The 19,893-nt window shown below is 46.8% G+C and overlaps 2 protein-coding genes across 2 annotated transcripts; one reads left to right on the plus strand and one right to left on the minus strand.

Annotated features, from left to right (window-relative positions):
* The first annotated feature begins 5,480 nt into the window (after nucleotides 1-5,480).
* LOC123143704 (uncharacterized) lies at nucleotides 5,481-6,762 on the plus strand. The gene is made up of 3 exons (XM_044562659.1): nucleotides 5,481-5,991; nucleotides 6,134-6,178; nucleotides 6,311-6,762. The coding sequence occupies exons 1-3, from the start codon at nucleotides 5,603-5,605 to the stop codon at nucleotides 6,366-6,368; spliced, it is 492 nt and encodes a 163-aa protein (XP_044418594.1). The 5' UTR covers nucleotides 5,481-5,602; the 3' UTR covers nucleotides 6,369-6,762.
* A 3,737-nt stretch (nucleotides 6,763-10,499) lies between these two features.
* LOC123143705 (rhamnogalacturonate lyase B) lies at nucleotides 10,500-13,696 on the minus strand. Its single transcript, XM_044562660.1, has 7 exons — nucleotides 13,483-13,696; nucleotides 13,091-13,215; nucleotides 12,938-12,994; nucleotides 11,775-12,829; nucleotides 11,487-11,640; nucleotides 11,270-11,386; nucleotides 10,500-11,182 (listed from the first exon to the last, which is right to left on the minus strand). The coding sequence occupies exons 1-7, from the start codon at nucleotides 13,609-13,611 to the stop codon at nucleotides 10,816-10,818; spliced, it is 2,004 nt and encodes a 667-aa protein (XP_044418595.1). The 5' UTR covers nucleotides 13,612-13,696; the 3' UTR covers nucleotides 10,500-10,815.
* Nucleotides 13,697-19,893: the final 6,197 nt, after the last annotated feature.

Genomic DNA, 19,893 nt, shown 5'->3' on the forward strand with positions numbered 1-19,893 from the left:
CCCATATCCTACCCATATATTTTGCGGGTATGGATACCCATTACCCGTGGGTACAAAATCCCTTCAAGTCTTGCCCATGCCCGTTGTTTTCGGGTAGGGTACCCGCGTGTACCCATACCCATGGGCAAAACTACCATCCCTAATCATTATATTCTATTCCACCCATAGTGCTATGTCCATGGCTCACGCTCATGTATTGCGTGAAGGTTGAAAAAGTTTGAGATTACTAAAGTATGAAACAATTGCTTGGCTTGTCATCGGGGTTGTGCATGATGAGAGAATTTTTGTGTGACGAAAATGGAGCATGACCAAACTATATGATTTTGTAGGGATGAACTTTCTTTGGCCATGTTATTTTGAGAAGACATAATTGCTTAGTTAGTATGCTTGAAGTATTATTATTTTTATGTCAATATTAAACTTTTGTCTTGAATCTTCCGGATCTGAACATTTATGCCACAATAAAGAAAATTATATTGAAAATTATGTTAGGTAGCATTCCACATCAAAAATTCTGTTTTTAGCATTTACCTACTCGAGGACGAGCAGGAATTACGCTTGGGGATGCTTGATACGTCTCCAACGTATCCATAATTTTTTATTGTTCCATGCTATTATATTATCTGTTTTGGATGTTTAATGGGCTTTATTATACACTTTTATATTATTTTTGGGACTAACCTACTAACCAAAGGCCCAGTGCAAATTGCTGTTTTTTTTGCCTATTTTAGTGTTTCGCGGAAAAGGAATATCAAACAGAATCCAAACGGAATGAAACCTTTGGGAGAGTGACTTTTGGAACAAACGCAATCCAGGAGACTTGTAGTGCACGTCAAGGAAGCCACGAGGTGGCCACGAGGCAGGGAGGCGCGCCCAGGCGGGGTAGGCGCGCCCCCACCCTCGTGGGCCCCTTGTGGCTCCCCTGACCGACTTCTTTCGCCTATATATACTCGTATACCCCGAAAACATCCGAGAGCACCACGAAACCCTATTTCCACCGCCGCAACCTTCTGTACCCGTGAGATCCCATCTTGGGGCATTTTCGCCGGAGGGGGAATCGATCACGAAGGGCTTCTACATCAACACCATAGCCTCTCCGATGATGTGTGAGTAGTTTACCATAGACCTTCGGGTCCATAGTTATTAGCTAGATGGCTTCTTCTCTCTCTTTGGATCGCAATACAAAGTTCTCCTTGATTCTCTTGGAGATCTATTTGATGTAATTCTTTTTGCGGTGTGTTTGTCGAGATCCGATGAATTGTGGGTTTATGATCAAGATTATCTATGAAAAATATTTGAATCTCCTCTGAATTTTTTTATGTATGATTTGATATCTTTGCAAGTCTCTTCGAATTATCAGTTTGGTTTGGCCTACTAGATTGATCTTTCTTGCAATGGGAGAAGTGCTTAGCTTTGGGTTCAATCTTGCGGTGTCCTTTCCCAGTGACAGCAGGGACAGCAAGGCACGTATTATATTGTTGCCATCGAGGATAAAAAGATGGGATTTATATCATATTGCTTGAGTTTATCCCTCTATATTATGTCATCTTGCCTCATGCGTTACTCTGTTTTTATGAACTTAATACTCTAGATGCATGCTGGATAGCGGTCGATGTGTGGAGTAATAGTAGTAGATGCAGAATCGTTTCGGTCTACTTGTCACGGACGTGATGCCTATATAGATGATCATGCCTAGATATTCTCTTAACTATGCGCTTTTTTATCAATTGCTCGACAGTAATTTGTTCACCCACCGTAGATGCTATCTTGAGAGAAGCTACTAGTGAAACCTATGGCCCCGGGGTCTATTTTCCATCATATAAGTTTCCAATCTATTTTACTTTGCAATCTTTACTTTCAATCTATATCGTAAAAATACCAAACATATTTATTTTATTATCTCTATCAGATCTCACTTTTGCAAGTGGTCGTGAAGGGATTGACAACCCCTTTATCGCGTTGGTTGCAAGGTTCTTATTTGTTTGTGTAGGTACAAGGCGACTTGCGTGTAGTCTCGTACTGGATTGATAACTTGGTTCTCAAAAATTGAGGGAAATACTTACGCTACTTTGCTGCATCACCCTTTCCTCTTCAAGGGAAAACCAACGCAGTGCTCAAGAGGTAGCAAAAATCAACTTTCAAAAGAGCGAATTGTTCTCCTTTGGTAGGGCCAAAGAGGAGCAAGACACATATAGACAATTGTTCGGTTGTGAATTAGGTTCGTTGCCCTTCAGTTATTTGGGCATACGATTCATCACCGCAAGCTTTCTAATAAAGAATGAAAATGCATCAAAGATCGAATTGAGAAAAGGCTTAGCCGTTGGAAGGGTAAGCTAATGTCGTATGGAGGTCGGCTAGTGCTTGTTAACTCAATACTTAGTACTTACTAGTATGCCGATGTTCCTGTTATCCTTCTTTGAGGTACCCAAGGGGGTGTGGAAGAGACTAGACTTTTTTCGATCTCGAATTTTCTGGCAGTCAGATGAGGCTAAGAGGAAATATCGCCTAGCACGATGGGATATAATATGCTGACCCAAGGATCAGGGAGGTCTCGACATTGAAAACCTGGAAATTAAGAATAAATGCCTTATGAGTAAATGGCTCTATAGGTTATCAATAGAGACTGACAATATGTAGGCACAGATATTACGCAACAAGTATCTGCAATCGAAAACTCTTGCCCAAGTCACCGCGAGGCCGACTGATTCGCCATTCTGGAAGGGGCTTATGAGAACGAAAGATTTGTTTTTTCTTATGATCAAATTCCTTGTTGGCAATGGGATGACAACAAGATTTTGGGAGGATACGTGGTTAGGGGAGACACCACTAGCCATACAATATCCCAGCCTTTATAATATTGTGCAACGTAAAGAGGATTACGTGGGCACAATATTACAATAGGTACCCTTGAATATTCAGTTTAGGCGATCTTTAGTTGGGGAGAGTTGGAATTCCTGGATGCACTTGGTACGGAGATTGATGGATGTTCAATTATCCGGCCTACCTGACTCACTGCACCGGAAGTTCGCTAGAAACAGAGTGTTTACGGTAAAATCATTTTATATGGATCTAACTAATTCTGGCCCAATCCCGGGACCGATACATATCTGGAAGGTTAAGGTTTACGGTAAAATCTTTATGTGGTTTGTACACAAGCAAGTGATCATCACCAAGGATAATTTACTAAAGCGACGGTGGGTAGGCAGTACACGATGTTGTTTTTGTGATCATGATGAAACAATACAACATCTCTTCATAGATTGCCCTCTCGCGAAATTACTTTGGCGAATGATTCATATAGCCTTTAACATTATTCCTCTAGCTAGCATTGAATCGTTATCTGGGACGTGGTTAGTTGGGGTTGAACTCGTATTCGGATTGGAATCTGTGCGCTCATGTGGGCTATATGAAACTGCAGGAATGATATGATTTTTAACAGACAACATATGTTAACCTTCTTGCAGGTCATCTTCAGAGCTACGACATGGATCCGTACGTGGTCCTTACTCACTCCTACGGACTCCAGGGAGCCTTTGGTTACTGGGTGCAACTAGTGAGAGATGGTAGCACGGGCTATATTCAACCGGTTTGGATGGCGGTCGCATAACAAGATAGAAGTCTAGGGAGCTTGTCGTTTTATTCATATTGGTTGTGGTATTGAGCTTTCTTATATATTTCTTTGCTCCGTTTGCGAGTTGTAATACTTTCAAGACTTTGTGATACTTTGAGACTTTTAATAATATGGTTGCATGCATCATTTAGATGCAGAGGCGGGGGGCAAGCCTCCTTTTCCAAAACAAAATGTGGCATCGGATTGCGAGGGCATGGTGAAAGATATACATCAAGGATCAGGTGGTCTTCATGGAGCTATCGTCAAGGAAGTTAACGCTAGGAAAGATACTTTTATTTCATGTACTTTTATTCATGAGCGTAGATTTTTTGTTTTGAAGCACATAATCTCGCCTAATTCGGTTGTAGCCTAGGTATACGGCGCCATGTTTGGTTGGTTGCACCCCAGGACCAAAGTCTTGTACCGATGAATATTCTATAAATCAATAAAGTTGGCGAGAATTCTAAAAAATCAAAGAGAAAGGATGGGAGTGGGATTTATTTTGGGTGAATTGACGATGATGTCACACTTACATGTGACATTGTTATGTCACATCTAGATGAGCCCTAGACAAACTTAAAATAAATACCTGGTTGGAGGTTTGGAGAAGACTAGGATTGGACAAAATAATTTATAGAGCTTGTGAAGTTGATCATGGGGGTGAGGCAGTCCTGGAATTCTTACTACATATGCCAGATCAAGATTTATCTTTTATGGGGTCTCAGAATACGTGTGAGATGATTGCCATCACAATTTGGTATTTGTGGTGGGAAAGACGTAAACTAGCGCACAAGGAGAAAATTCAAGACGTTAACTAGATTTCTATGGGGATACAAAGCTTTTACGACTAATTACATTGCTGCTTCCTCTCTAAACGCTTCTTTGAAAGGAGGGGGTTGGATTTGTCGTCTGGTTGGCTTTGTGAAGCTTAATGGTGATTCTTATTTTGATCACGACCTTTTTAAGGTTACGGTTGGAGCGGTCCTCAGGGACGATAAAGAAAAATTCATTGCAGGAGGCTTCTGGAGAATTGACTGGTGTGCGGACGTTCTCACAGCGGAAGATCTAGCACTTAGATTTGGTCTATCCATGACACAACGGCGGGATGCAATTGACTTATCATTCATTCTGATAATTTGGAGGTCATCGATACCATGAATAATGAAGGACGGTCGGCAGGAATGACGGTGGCAGTTTTTTATTATTACTACTTTATTGCTTGTGATCTTCTTATTTCTAGGTTCAAAGATTGTAATATAGAAGCAAATAAGTTTGTCCATGAGTTTGCTAGATTGACTAAATTTTCCTCTATTGTTCATTGTTTTGAGGAGCCTCTAAATGGAATTGTACCATTCCTCATAATTGATGTATCTGTTGTCTCAATTGAATAAAGTCTGTACATTTGTTTAAAAAAAAGCTAGTTGGAGTATTATACTCCCTCCATTCCTTTATGTAAGGTGTATTACTTCCGGCATGGTGACCAAGATACATAATTATACACATGTTATGAGGAAATTAACCTTGGCAAAATCATTGATTGGCGGCAACTAAATCATTAGGCAAGGAAAGTAGAAGATAAACACAATCAGGAGATAGATACTTCCATTTTTTCTTTTTACAAGAAGAGATGCATGCAATCGGGGGAGAGATACTCTCCTTTTTTTAAAGGCTAATGATGGAGTTATGAGGAATTAGAAGAAATGTATCTTACATTGTGAAATTTTATCAAAAAACAAATACATCTTATATAAAGGAACGGAGGGAGTAAATCGCAATTTAGTATTTTTTCGATGTGGGCTAGCGCAAACATTTGCAACCAATATAGCAAATGAAAAATGCGATGGAGAGCGTAGAAGAGATAGGAGGCGCAGGTGGCTGCGGAGAGTCCACATAAGCAGGCAAGCTTGAGGCTCTCAGCTCTCCTGAGCTCAGACCGGCATCATGTGAGCCACGCATGGCCCTGGTAGTAGGGACAAGCCACGGAGAGAACTGATGCACCCGACGAAACCAGCTGGCCTGACGCCGAGGTCGGCACCGCCGGGCGCCGGAGAGTGGCGGCCGTCCGGCGTCGTCAGGCTGCTACAGGCGCCGGCGGTGGTGGCGCTGGCCGCGGTGCTCGCCGTGGCGTCGCCGGCGCAAGCTCGGCCAGCTGGTGCACCCCCTCCGACCCCTCCGACCCAGCAGAAGGCGGCGGAGACGGCGCCGGAGGACACGATGTGCGACGTGCCGCGGACGCTGTCCGGGGAGGACGGCAAGGAGGCGGAGCGGATCAAGCACCCGAGGTCGCGCGAGGCGGCGCGGTGCACCTCCAAGTGCGTCAGCACCTGCGTCCTCGGCGGCGCCGGCGCACCCGGCGTCGGCGGGCCCTTCAACGTCCGAAGGTAATTAAGCAAGTTATCCATCGATCGATCGATTGCATGTCCATCTCCATGCTTCTTCTCTTTTTCGTGCTTGTTCTAGCTGATCAGCTGCTGTATGTGACTGACGACATATGTATTGTTGGATCGAATGGCATGCATCCAGACCCCTCGTGGTGTTCAAGGAAGGTTTCCGCAGTCGACAGTACTGGTACGTGCTTGATGCAGAACCGTTTCGCAATGAAATTCTCTTCTAGCGGCTTCTGAACGACATCGACGCACTGTTCATATGTTTATTTTCTGCGTGAGGCTCTGAATAATTCCTGTACGTACATATCCGCAGCCTGGTGGAGTGCTCCGACGTCTGCAACCTAATCAAGGACGGAGAAGACGGGCAATGAAATGATGCATGGCATCTTCACCAGGCATGCAGAAGCTCAGGAAAGATCAGGACATCCAACTCCACCTTACCAATATATATACTAGTACATGATCAATTGGCTATGAATCACAGTAACTCTTGCTGGAATAGTGATGTTGCACAGTTTTCTAAACTGCAATGTTGGGAATAGCAATGTGCAATTTTAGGTGTATCACAGGTTTAGGTAAATCAAGTGAAATTTTGGATGCATCACAGAGTGTCTAAGGTCTTGGATCCTGGGTGCTGGCCACCTAGGTGGTTGAAATTTTAGCATTTTGACAGTGTTATATTCCTTTTCGTTTGTGAACGTTGATCAAATATATGCGTAAGTTCCGGTCAAAAAAGAAAAGAAAAAAATGTGTATTCGTTGGCTATACATTAATTTTCTTTTGAGGGGTTGTAAGGGCATCTTCAACTGCAGCTCATAAATTTTCTCTCGCAACCGTCTGTGGATAGGGGAGACCAGTCCGCGGACATGGATGCGGGAGGCAACCATCCAACTGTAGCCGCATTTTGTCCGTTAGCAAATTCAGATTCAAATCTACGCTGATCCACACAACGCGCCGGATCACACCCGCGTGGGATCGCATTCTCCGATCACAACCAAAAAGAGGGAAATATGCTTAGTCTTTACATGCCTGAATACAAAAGAATATTAGTCCGGCAGTCCATGCATTTCTGCCCCGCCGGACCGGCCATCCCAGTAAACTGCTTCCCGACCAAGGAGGTGTTATCGCTACCGCATAGGCAGCCTTCATCGCGTCCTCATCTTCCGCAGCCCCCAACTCATCTTTCTGCCGCTTCAACATCTGGTTGTGGACGGATTGCGCGATAATTCTAGTATCGGCATCCAAAAAGTCGATATTCAGGGTCAACATCTTGGCGTCCTCCGTATTGGCGGCGATCTTCACCCTCTTTTCCTCTATCGTGGCCTTTTTCTACTCGAGCGTCGCCTTCCTCTCATCGATCATGGTCCTCCTCTCTTCGAGTTTGATCTTCTTCTCCGTTGCCTCCATCAACTGCTTGAACATCTCCGCCTTCTCTCCTCCTTAATGTATGAGCGCCTCACGCATGCCTCTCCCTTCTTCACCAAGATCTCTTCGAACCTCTCCATCGGGTTGGCCATCGCACCTTGACCACCGCAATAGCAAACCTGACCACGGCTTTGAGACATGTACTTTCGGATAGCACATCAACATCCTATGAATCTGCGGTTGTGCCATACGCAAACATCCTCAATGCATCCGTTCACTTCTAATAACTAGAGAATCAAATGTTTCCATCGGCATCCTTCTTCAAGTTGAAATAGTCATCATATGCCCAGACACCATTGTAGAGGCGATCAAACACAAATTGCCTCATCCGGAATTGGCGCCAAAAACAAGGCTTGACTAGCACATCAGGGACAAAGTAGTAGTCCATCAGCATCATATGCCTGCATAATATATTCTGATTCATCACACGATGTCCCTTAATTGATCCTTTGAACTGAGAACATGCTCCTCCTCATGTTGGGTATCTTCAATAGCAGCATGCATCATCGCCATTTCTTTGAGAAAGCGTACAATAAGGTAAAATGGCCATTTCTTCAGCAGGCCTTGCGTATGAAAAGATTCGATCAGTCCTGGAGAAACCAGGTAGATTCTTTCACGCAAAAAGGGAGTGTTGGAATCAAATTGAATGATGACATAGGTCATTACTTTCAGACACACAAGGGTCTGAGGCAAGGAGATCCGATGTCACCGATTCTATTCAACATAGTGGTCGACATGTTGACAATCCTAATAGGAAGGGCTAAGGATGCTGGCCAGGTAGGTGTGGCCTCGTTCCGCATTTAGTTGACGGAGGAGTGTCTATCCTACAGTACGCTGATGATACTATCATCTTCATGGAGCATGATTTGGCAAAAGCAAGGGACATGAAGCTTGTGTTATGCTTGTTCGAACAACTGTCGGGGTTAAAGATTAACTTCCATAAAAGTGAATTGTTTTTCTTTGGAAGAGCTAAAGACGAACAAGAAGCTTACAAACAATTGTTCGGGTGCGAATTGGGGTCTTTACCCTTCATGTATTTGGGTATTCCAATCCATCATCGCAAGCTTTCCAACAAAGAATGGAAGTGCATTGAGGATCGATTTGAAAAAAAACTAAGCTGCTGGAAGGGCAAGCTTATGTCATACGGAGGCCGACTAATTCTCATTAATTCAGTACTCACGAGTATGCCTATGTTTCTCTTGTCCTTTTTTGAGGTACCAGTTGGAGTCCGAAAAAGGCTTGACTTCTTTCGACCGCGCTTCTTCTGGCAGAGCAATGAATTAAAATAAAAGTACAGATTCGCTAAATGGGATATCATTTGTTGGCCGAAAGACCAAGGGGGTCTCGGCATTGAAAATTTAGAGGTGAAGAACAGATGTATTCTCAGAAAGTGGCTGTATAAGCTATCTATAGAGGCGGATGCCACATGGGCCCAGATTCTGCGTAATAAGTACCTTCAATCAAAAACCTTATCTCAGGTGACGGTAAGGCCAACTGATTCGCCTTTTTGGAAAGGACTGATGAGAGTGAAATCAGTTTTTCAACAGGACAAAATTTGTAGTTGGAAATGGTACTACCATGAGATTCTGGGAGGATACATGGCTAGGGGAGACGCCCCTTGCACTCCAATATCCTTCTCTCTATAATATTGTTCAGCGAAGAGACTCCAATCCTCTTAATATTCAATTCAGGAAGACGTTAGCGGGAAACCGTTGGGAAGTTTGACTCCATCTTGTGAGAAGATTGATGGATGTTCATCTATCTCAACAGCTCGATCAGTTGCGCTGGAAACTAACTAAGAATGGAGAGTTTTTGGTTAAATCCATGTATTTGGATGTTATCAACTCTAGCTCTATTCCTCGTTCGAAACATGTTTGGAAAGTCAAAGTGCCTTTAAAAATTAAAGTGTTTATGTGGTTTGTCCATAAACAAGTCATTCTAACTAAGGACAATTTGGCAAAACGCAACTGGACAGGATCTACAAGATGTAGCTTCTGTGATCGTGATGAATCCATCAAACACCTCTTTCTTGACTGCCCATTGGCAAAAAAATTGTGGCGGTCGGTCCACATAGCATTTAATATTACTCCTCCGAATACTATCAACACGTTATTTGAGACGTGGCTAGATGGGATAGATTCAGAAACAGCGAGACATATCCGTGTAGGAGTATGTGCTTTATTATGGGCAGTTTGGAACTGCAGAAACGATTTGGTTTTTAACGGAACAACAAATATTCATTTCTTGCAGGTTATTTTCTGGGCCACTGCACTGATCCGTATGTGGTCGCTACTCACTCCGACGGAGGCCAGGGAGCGTATGGTTACTGGATCTATCCGATGAAAGACGGTAGCACGGGCTATCTTCAACCGGTTTGGATGGCGGTCATGTAATAGGATAGGCGATTAGTGTTTCCTATCTTATTTTTTATTGGCCGGTTGTGGCTATCCTGTTATTTTGTTTATGCTCTTTGTGAGCCTTTTTCCTTTTTGAGACCTGAAGACTTTTGTTGAACCTTTTGTCGGCCGTATGCATCGTTCTGATGCAGAGGCCGGGGGATAACCCCCTTTTCGAAAAGAATCATCGCCATTTCATCCTGACATTCATCCACATCTGAGAATGACATATCATTGAACTCGACGTAAAAGTACTCCGCGTCTCAATCCATCATGTTGGCTTCAATGTAAACAACAAAAATGTCAGTAATTTTGGCTATGACATTTGACCGAACACTTGTCAGGCGTTGTGTTCACTATGGATGGCAATGTGCAAGGGCAAAGTGTACCTGGGCGGCAGCTGGACCAGGGTTGAAAGAAGGCATAAGCAAGTAGGGGCCGATGCCCGAGTGGAGTGGTGGAGGTCCGACAAGGCCTAGGCGGCAGAGTGAAACAGCAACGTCGATCTTGGACTACACAGATACAGAGCAAGCAGAGACGGAGCGAGAAAATCACGGCTCTGGATGGGTTTTTTGTGTTGGATGTGGGTGTCGGAGGCGTACATGGCAGACGTCTGCACCACCGCAAACCTCCCCCTGCTTCCAGTTTGTGGGATTTCAAACCTCCGGACCATGCCGTCGATATTTGATGCACGACGTTGGATGATCTAACGTGTCCTGACAATATGGTCCGGACATTTGCGGACGTTTTGTCGCACTGCATTGGGAGTTGTCATAAGATAGGCCGCTCGATTGTGGGGCCATGGGACCATCACACACTGGCACACATTAACAATTTAAACCAGGAAATATTTACATACATATGTTCAATTTAGTCTCCCATAACATCTCAACAAGCAACTCTGTTCTAAACCATTCCAAAAAAAAAAAACCTGTTCTAGAGCTTGGTGCCGTAAGCCAAAACATGTCTTTGCCCCTCGCGTATGATGTCTCCGGGCCTATGAACCAGGAGGTCCTTCGAACCGTATGTAGTCGTACATGACCCCTAAGAATATGCTGTTCGCCCTCGTCTGCGTGATATGGATGGTGTTGTCCCCTTCCCGGAGCAGCCTCCCGCTGATCGGGAAATCGAAGCTCCACTGTGTGCCATGGTCGCCGTGCCTCGCGATCGCGTTGCCGTCCCCGAACGCCGGCGTCCCGAAGACCCCGCCCACACGCCTCGTCGCCCCGTTCACCTGGACCTGCAGCCTCGCCGCGTGAGCGGCCGCGAGGGCGACGCGCAAGGTGTAGGTGCCGCCGGGCACGACGCGGCCCATGCGGAACCGGATCTGCCGCGTCGTCGGCACGATGTCGTCGCCGACCTTTCTGCACGACAGATCAACGTCGGTCAGTACATACGCCGTTTTGGCTTGGACTGAAGTGGAAATGCACCCATGCATGTATGTGTGTTACCTTGTGACATGTGCGAAGTACCAGTCCTTCGAGTGGTGGCTTTCGCCGACGGTATAGACGAGATCGTCCGTCGGGTACAGTTGGGCGTACCTCTCCCACAGCCCGTACTGCCTGTACCTGTGGAACCAACCAATTGAACCATTCAGATCAGACCAATGGCTACTAAGGCTCACTGGCTCGATTTGTTAGTTAAGCTATCTGAATTTTCTGAACTAACCTGTCTTTGTTCTGGAAGAGCTTGTTCAAGTACTTCGGGTCGGGGTCGGGGACGAACATCTCCGCCGCGCTGCGGTCAGGAACGCCGATCTCCCACAGCGTCGGCCCTGATCTCGGAGCCTCGTACAAAAGATCGCCGAGGTTGATTGCACCGCCTGTTTCAAAGTTGAAAATCGAACAAACCACATCGTCAACAAAAACAGTACAGAGTTGGTGTTGGATCTTGCAGACTTTGAAATAAATCTGCAAACTGAGACGCTAGCTAGTAGCAGTATCCAGCAGTACTAACCGGGTGTTACGGTGACGCGGGTGGTGTTCATGTAATCGCCGAGAACCCCGGGAACCCACGCGTAGAGGTTGTACTCCCCTGCCCGGACGTTGTCAATGGTGAACTCGCCGGAAGTGTTCGACGCCGTCGTCCAGAACTGGTAGCCCTTGCTCTCCGTCGCCCACGAGCCAGGCTGCCCGGGCGCGGCCAGGCCAACGTAAGCTGCCCGAGCCGGCATGTTGTCCCTGCTCACGTACCTGTCCCTTACGAGCAATCGGCCGGTGACGGAGCCTCTCTCGCTGGCCTTGTGGAAGTCCGGCGACTCCGGGAAGCTGTAGGGCCACTTGGCCGCCTCGGCCTGGGCCGTCGCCTTGGCGTCCTCCCAGAGCGCGCGCGGGTCTCCCTTCTCCGAGTTAGAGTTGAGGTAGACGAACACGGGGCCCATGACCTTCTTCCACTGCTCGCCGTCCCCGATGCGCGCCACGATGTCGTCCCCGACGTAGTGCGACCCATGGAACACGCTCATGCACGTCGGGCCGACGTGCGAGGTGAGGTCGCGCTTGAGCGGCCCGCCGCTCTTGAACTCGCTGCTGGGGGTGACGACCCAGAAGCCGACGTGGCTCGGCTGGCCGCCGGTGACCCACCCGTGCACCCGGTTGTCCTTGGTGTCCAGCGTGTACTGGTACTTGTCGTCCACCTCCCCCCTGAACTCCGGCTCCGACGGGTCGACCAGCAGCACGGCCTCCTTGTACGCCAGCGGGGAGCTGCGGGGCGCCTCGCGGTCGGCCGCCCGCGGCATGTACCGCTGGACGTCGTCCGAGACGGCCATGTAGTTGAACCTGTCCGTGTTGAGCTTGAAGGCGAGCCGGGCCAGGCTGATGTCGATGGCCGGCGTGTCGGCGCCGTGCTCCAGGATGGCGTAGCTGTAGAACCCGGAGCTGCCCTTGAGCATCACCAGCCTCTTGTCGAAGTTGAGCCGGACGCCGCTCCGACGTCCCGGGCTGTACGTGCTCCGGAACGACAGCTCTACCTTGTCGTCGCTCTGCGTTACTACCCTGAACTCCGAGCCATCCAGTCTGCATACATACACAGTACAGCGATTCTAGCTTAGTATGTGCACTTCATATATTTCTCAGACAATGCGATTAAGTTAAGAGGTGTTAAGTTAATTAGCGATCACGTACGAATTGAGCAAGCCTCGTTGATCGGAGCCGGGGATGTTCCACACCATATCCCAGTACCTGCACGAAGTTTTTCACAAATCACAGATGATTAATCAAGTTAATACGAATGTGCATCCATCTATAGACATAAGCAAGCATGAAGCATGCACTAACCCGCCAGTGTTTCTGCTTCTGGTGGAGTGCAGCAGGTTGGTCCGATCCCCGCCGTAGCGGACGCCGGTGATGTGGCCCCCGGGCCTCGACAGCGTCACCTGCACCAGGCCGTTGTCCACCACCACCTGCACACGTACGTACGTACTTGGTATGTAAGTTATATACGTATATACGGAGTCATATGCATATATGTACATCCGTACATGCATGCAGCTTAAAACGTTTGATTGCATATGGCAGAAAAAAAAGTCGAGATATAATTAACATGCAGGTACTTTGAAAAAAAAATGCAGATAACACGGCTAGCTGTCAGAAGCCTCTCACATACGAATTCGATCCATGAACGCGCGGCAACAACGAGCAAGTAGCCTAGCCATGCCAGATAAGCGTACCTGTCTACCATCCACGCGCAGCGTAACGCCGGTGCGGGATCCCGACGATGGCGCCGCCGACACGGCGGCGGCCTGCAGCATCAACAACACGGCGACGGCGAGCAGGATCAGGTGCGCCGTCGTTGCCATCGTGAGGTGTCAAGTTCGTGCGCCGTCGCCGTGTCGATTCAACTGATGAGCTGCACGTGCGCGATACCGCGATGCCGAGAGTCGATTCAACTGATTGCTCGTACGTAGCTCATGATTTCTGTTTCATATATACTAGTACGGCCTGGGCGCCCAACTAGTGCGGGACCGAACCGGACTGCAATACCTTTTTATTTTGTGCGTGGAACGGACGGACTGCGATTTAGTTTTTCTTTTCTATTTAAAATAAAATCAAAGAATCAGAAGATCTATTATTTTTTCAAGAACAAGCAACGCCGCGTTGCTCATCATTATGATTAAGAAGAGAAAGAGTCATATAAAATGATGAAAACTTTCAAAAAATATATACAAGGACGAAGGAGGGCTAGAACAAGGGCGATGCTAGGCGTAAGCCGGATGATTTGTTACAAATTTAGGTCGCCCCCACAGCCGTCCGATCTGACACTCCCAGCCGCAGGATCGGACAACACCACGACCAAGTCATGGCAACAACTCCAAGGCAGCACCGACGGCGCCCGGGTGGCGCTCATTGCACCTCCAACAACCCGCCGCGGCGCTTCATTGCAACTCCGGCGATCCCCGGCGCTTCAATGCAGCCAGCCACGCTCCATTGCAGCGCCGACGAAGCTTCAACGGCTCCATGGTGCTTCCTTGAAACTCCGGCGAGCTTCGTTGCAACTCCGGCAGCGCTTGTATCAACTCCGGCGGCGCTTCATTGCAGCTCCGGAGGCGCTTCACTGCAGCTCCGGCAGCCTCCGCTTTGCTTCATCGCAACGCCAGTGAGCCCGCTCTACTTCACCTATTGTACGCAGCTCCCGCCGGCCATGGCAGCAGCTTCCGCCCAGGCTAGCCTACGGCAGCACGAGGTGTGCGGCCGCAGCGATTTGCAGCAGCGGTACAGTTTGTAGCAGCGGTGCAGCAACGCGCGGTGGTGGTGGCGCTGGTCTACGGCGACGGGCGACCACGCTGTTGTGTGGGGCGGTGTGGTGAAGGAAGAAGAAAAGGAAGAAAGAACAAGTGGCTCAGCGCATCGGGCGGAAGAGATAAGGGAGGAAGAGAGATAAGCGGCGCGTGGGCCCATCGGACGCGTAGCGCGCGCTGAAGACGGCGTACGCGAGCGAGAAATCCATCGGTTGGAAGGAAGCGTTTTCCCTAGAACATACTCAAGCCCCACCAACAGCGACACACACAACAGAACCGCCACCAGAATCTACGGCTACATTTTAATCTCACCGACCTCGACCTCTCTCTTCAACAACATTTCTTCTCGTCCGCGGTTTCCTCTCTGCTCTTGCAGCAGGTTGGGGCCATGAAGACTCCTCCCACATGAGGTGAACAAAAGATAGTCATATCTAAAGACACAATGGTAGGGGCAGATGCTAATGTAGCTAGCCGTTGCCGTCTGCATTTTCAACTCATGTCTTGACGTGACACTTCCTTTTGTCAAACCTCACACCGGCAGAGCTACACTAGTAGAAAAGGGGGCTTTTGTTCCGGTTGGTAAGGGCCTTTAGTCCCGGTTTTTGAACCGGGACTAAAGGGGCGTTACTAATGCCTTCCCCATTTAGTCCCGGTTCTTACACGAACCGGGACTAAAGGCCGTCCACGTGGACGCAGCCGGGACTAAAGGAAATTTTATGATATTTTTTTTTGAAATTTTTTTTGCGATTTTTTAATTTTTTTTTGATTTTCAAATTTCTGAATTATTTTAACCTCTAATCTCTAATCACCACCCCTCATCACTGCTCAATTTATCCTCTAATCTCTAATTACCCCTCATCATTCCAAATCATCTAACTTTCCGGACGGTCACCCACCCTCTCACTACTCCAGCCTGAGCACGCTTAACTTCTGGGTTCTATTCTCCCTCGTTTCCAAGTCTGCACTTGTTGTTTTCCTCACAATAGTAAGATGTCAATTCTATTAACCCTCAGGAATTTAGCTTGAGCATGAAGTGACACATTTCACTGTTTGAGTTTGAAACTATTGTTTTAAAAACAATAATTATTTAGTAACACTAATATTTCTGGAATAATTAGTTTGACCATTGTTTGACCACTGTTTGACCACTGTTTGACCAGATTTGACCAAAATTCAAAAAAACTAAAATAATTATTTAGTAACACTAATATTCTAGAATAATTAGTTTGACCACAGTTTGACCACAATTTGAAATTTTTTGTCTCTCCAGATCTTAAAAGCCCCGTATGTTTTTTTCTGTTAGGTTTTTGAGGATTTTGAAAATGTTTAACGAGGTTTCCCCGGTTAAATTCGGATGTAACTTTTCGAGTAGATGATTTGTCATATAAAAAACTTTTTCATCCGAGTTCGTATGCAAAAGTTATGCCCATTTTAAGAAATTCCAGAGAGATTTTGCAAATAAAGTCGAAATTCATATTTGTTAATTTTCCCAACAACTAGACCACATATCACATGGGAAACTTATTTTATTTTATTTTTTGACATTTCCATCATTTTCTTTTGTTTTTTCTAAAACTGAAAAGGCAGTCCGGGGGGGGGGGGGGGGGGTAGAGTTTGATGGGCCCTTTAGTACCTGTTCGTGCCATGAACCGGTACTAATGCCTCAAAGCCCATTAGTACCGGTTGGTGGCACCAACCGGGACTAAAGGACTAACCTTTAGTCCCGGTTGGTGCCACCAACCGGTACTAATGGGCATCGCACCCTTTAGTCCCGGTTCGTGGCACCAACGGGGACTAAAGGGCCCAGGTGAACCGGGACTAATGCCTTAGCCACACGAACCGGGACCAATGCTCACATTAGTCCCGGTTCGTGACTGAACCGGGACTAATGTGAATATTGCCCTGTGACGAAAGCCCTGTTTTGTACTAGTGCTAGCTAAGATCCATTGGGGGGCCAAACATAAATATGGATGTTGGGGGGTGTGGGGGCAAAAGACTATTTTTCTGAATCTTTCCCTTCAAAAAATAAATATATTTTCACATATTTTATCAAAGTTGGTGGGGCCATGGCCCCCTGCAGCTTTGAACATAGCTCCGCCGCTGCAGCCTCACCTGATGATTTCTCATGCTCTCTGAAGCAGACATTAACACTTTAGGGGGATAGTGATGTTGGGGAACGTAGTATTTCAAAAAAAATTACCTACGATCACGCAAGATCTATCTATGTGATGCATAGCAACAAGCGAGAGAGTGTGTCCACGTATCCTTGTAGACCGAAAACAGAAGCGTTAAGTAACGCGGTTGATGTAATCGAACGTCTTCGCGATCCAACCGTTCAAGTACTGAACGCACGGCACCTCCGCGATCTGCACACATTCAGCTCGGTGACATCCCTCGTACTCTTGATCCAGCTGAGGCCGAGGGAGAGTTTCGTCAGCACGGCGGCGTGATAACGGTGATGATGAAGTTACCGACGCAGGGCTTCGCCTAAGCACTACAACGATATAATCGAGTTGGAAATCTGTGGAGGGGGCACCGCACACGGCTAAACAATCAACTTGTGTGTCTATGGGGTGCCCCCTGTCGGTGTCAAAAATGGCGGATCTCGGGTAGGGGGTCCCGAACTGTGCGTCTAAGGTCGATGGTAATAGGAGACAGGGGACACGATGATTACCCAGGTTCGGGCCCTCTCTATGGAGGTAATACCCTACTTCCTGCTTGATTGTTCTTGATGAATATGAGTATTACAAGAGTTGACCTACCACGAGATCATAATGGCCAAAACCCTAGAAGTCTAGCCTATATGATTATGATCGTCTCTAGGGACTAAACCCTCCGGTTTATATAGACACCGGAGGGGACTAGGGTTGTACAAAGTCGGTTACAGAGAAAGGAATCTTCATATCCGAACGCCAAGCTTACCATCCACGCCAAGGAGAGTCCCATCCGGACACGGGTGAGAGTCTTCGGTCTTGTATCTTCCCAGCGCATCAGTCCGACCCATGTCAAACAGGCCGGACGCCCGAGGACCCCTTAGTCTAGGACTCCCTCACCCCCTCCCTCGTATATAAAGGAGTGGAGAAGGGGAGGGCCGGCCCTCTCTATGGCGCGCCCCAAGGGGGATTCCTACTCCTAGTAGGAGTAGGTTTCCCCCTTTCCCTAGTTGGAATAGGAGAAGAAGGAAGAAGGAGAAGGAGAGAAGGGAAGGGGGCCGGGCCCCTCCCCAATTCGGATTAGGCTTGGGGGGGGGGGCACGCCTCCCACTTGGCCGCCTCCTCCTCTCTCCCACTATGACCCATTAAGGCTCATTAACTCCCCGGGGGGTTCCGGTAACTCCCCGGTACTCCGGAAAATGCCCGAACTCATCCGAAATCTTTCCGGTGTCCAAACATAACCTTCCAATATATCAATCTTTATGTCTCGACCATTTCGAGACTCCTCGTCATGTCCGTGATCACATCCGGGACTCCGAACTACCTTTGGTACATCAAAACGTTAAGCGTGCGGACCCTACGGGTTCGAGAACTATGTAGACATGACCGAGACTCACTTCCGGTCAATAACCAATAGCGGAACCTGGATGCTCATATTGGTTCCTACATATTCTATGAATATCTTTATCGGTCAAACCGCATAACGATATACGTTGTTCCCTTTGTCATTGGTATGTTACTTGCCCGAGATTCGATCGTCGGTATCATCATACCTAGTTCAATTTCGTTACCGGCAAGTCTCTTTACTCGTTCTGTAATGCATCATACCGTAACTAACTCATTAGTCACATTGCTTGCAAGGCTTATAATGATGTGCATTACCGAGAGGGCCCAGAGATACCTCTCCAACAATCGGAGTGACAAATCCTAATCTCGATCTATGCCAACTCAACAAACACCATCGGAGACACCTGTAGAGCATCTTTATAATCACCTAGTTACGTTGTGACGTTTGATAGCACACTAAGTGTTACTCCGGCATTCGGGAATTGCAAAATCTCATAGTCATAGGAACATGTATAAGTTATGAAGAAAGCAATATCAATAAACTAAACGATCATAGTGCTAAGCTAACGGATGGGTCAAGTCAATCACATCATTCTCTAATGATGTGATCCCGTTCATCAAATGACAACTCATGTCTATGGCAAGGAAACTTAACCATCTTTGATTAACGAGCTAGTCAAGTAGAGGCATACTAGTGACACTCTGTTTGTCTATGTATTCACACATGTACTAAGTTTTCGGTTAATACAATTCTAGCCTGAATAATAAACATTTATCATGATATAAGGAAATATAAATAACAACTTTATTATTGCCTCTAGGGCATATTTCCTTCAGTCTCCCACTTGCACTAGAGTCAATAATCTATATTACATAGTAATGATTCTAACACCCATAGAGTCTTGGTGCTGATCATGTTTTGCTCGTGAGAGAGGCTTAGTCAATGGGTCTACAACATTCAGATCTGTATGTATCTTGCAAATCTCTATGTCTCCCTCCTTGACTTGATCACAGATGGAATTGAAGCGTCTCTTGATGTGCTTGGTTCTCTTGTGAAATCTGGATTCCTTTGCCAAGGCAATTGCACCAGTATTGTCACAAAAGATTTTATTGGACCCGATGAACTAGGTATTACACCTAGATCGGATATGAACTCCTTCATCCAGACTCCTTCATTTGCTGCTTCCGAAGCAGCTATGTACTCCGCTTCACATGTAGATCCCGCCACGACGCTCTGCTTGGAACTGCACCAACTGACAGCTCCACCATTCAATAAAAATACGTATCCGGTTTGTGACTTAGAGTCATCCGGATCAGTGTCAAAGCTTGCATCGACGTAACCGTTTATGACGAGCTCTTTGTCACCTCCATAAACGAGAAACATATCCTTAGTCCTTTTTAGGTATTTCAGGATGTTCTTGACCGCTGTCCAGTGATCCACTCTTGGATTACTTTGGTACCTCCCTGCTAAACTAATAGGAAGGCACACATCAGGTCTGGTACACAACATTGCTTACATGATAGAACCTATGGCTAAAGCATAGGGAATGACTTTCATTTTCTCTCTATCTTCTGAGGTGGTCGGGCATTGACTCTGACTCAACTTCACAACTTGTAACACAGGCAAGAACCCTTTCTTTGCTTGATCCATTTTGAACTTCTTCAAAACTTTATCAAGGTATGTGTTTTGTGAAAGTCCAACTAAGCGTCTTGATCTATCTCTAGAACTCGTGCTTGAGCTGGATAGTGATTTTTTTCGGAGGAAGGAGTGTGTGGGTGCAGGAATAAGTGGAGGGGAGCCACCGTGGGCCCACGAGGCAGGGGGCGCGCCCTCCACCCTCGT

Source organism: Triticum aestivum, chromosome 6D, assembly GCF_018294505.1.
Source record: "Triticum aestivum cultivar Chinese Spring chromosome 6D, IWGSC CS RefSeq v2.1, whole genome shotgun sequence".
Taxonomy (NCBI): Eukaryota; Viridiplantae; Streptophyta; class Magnoliopsida; order Poales; family Poaceae; genus Triticum; species Triticum aestivum.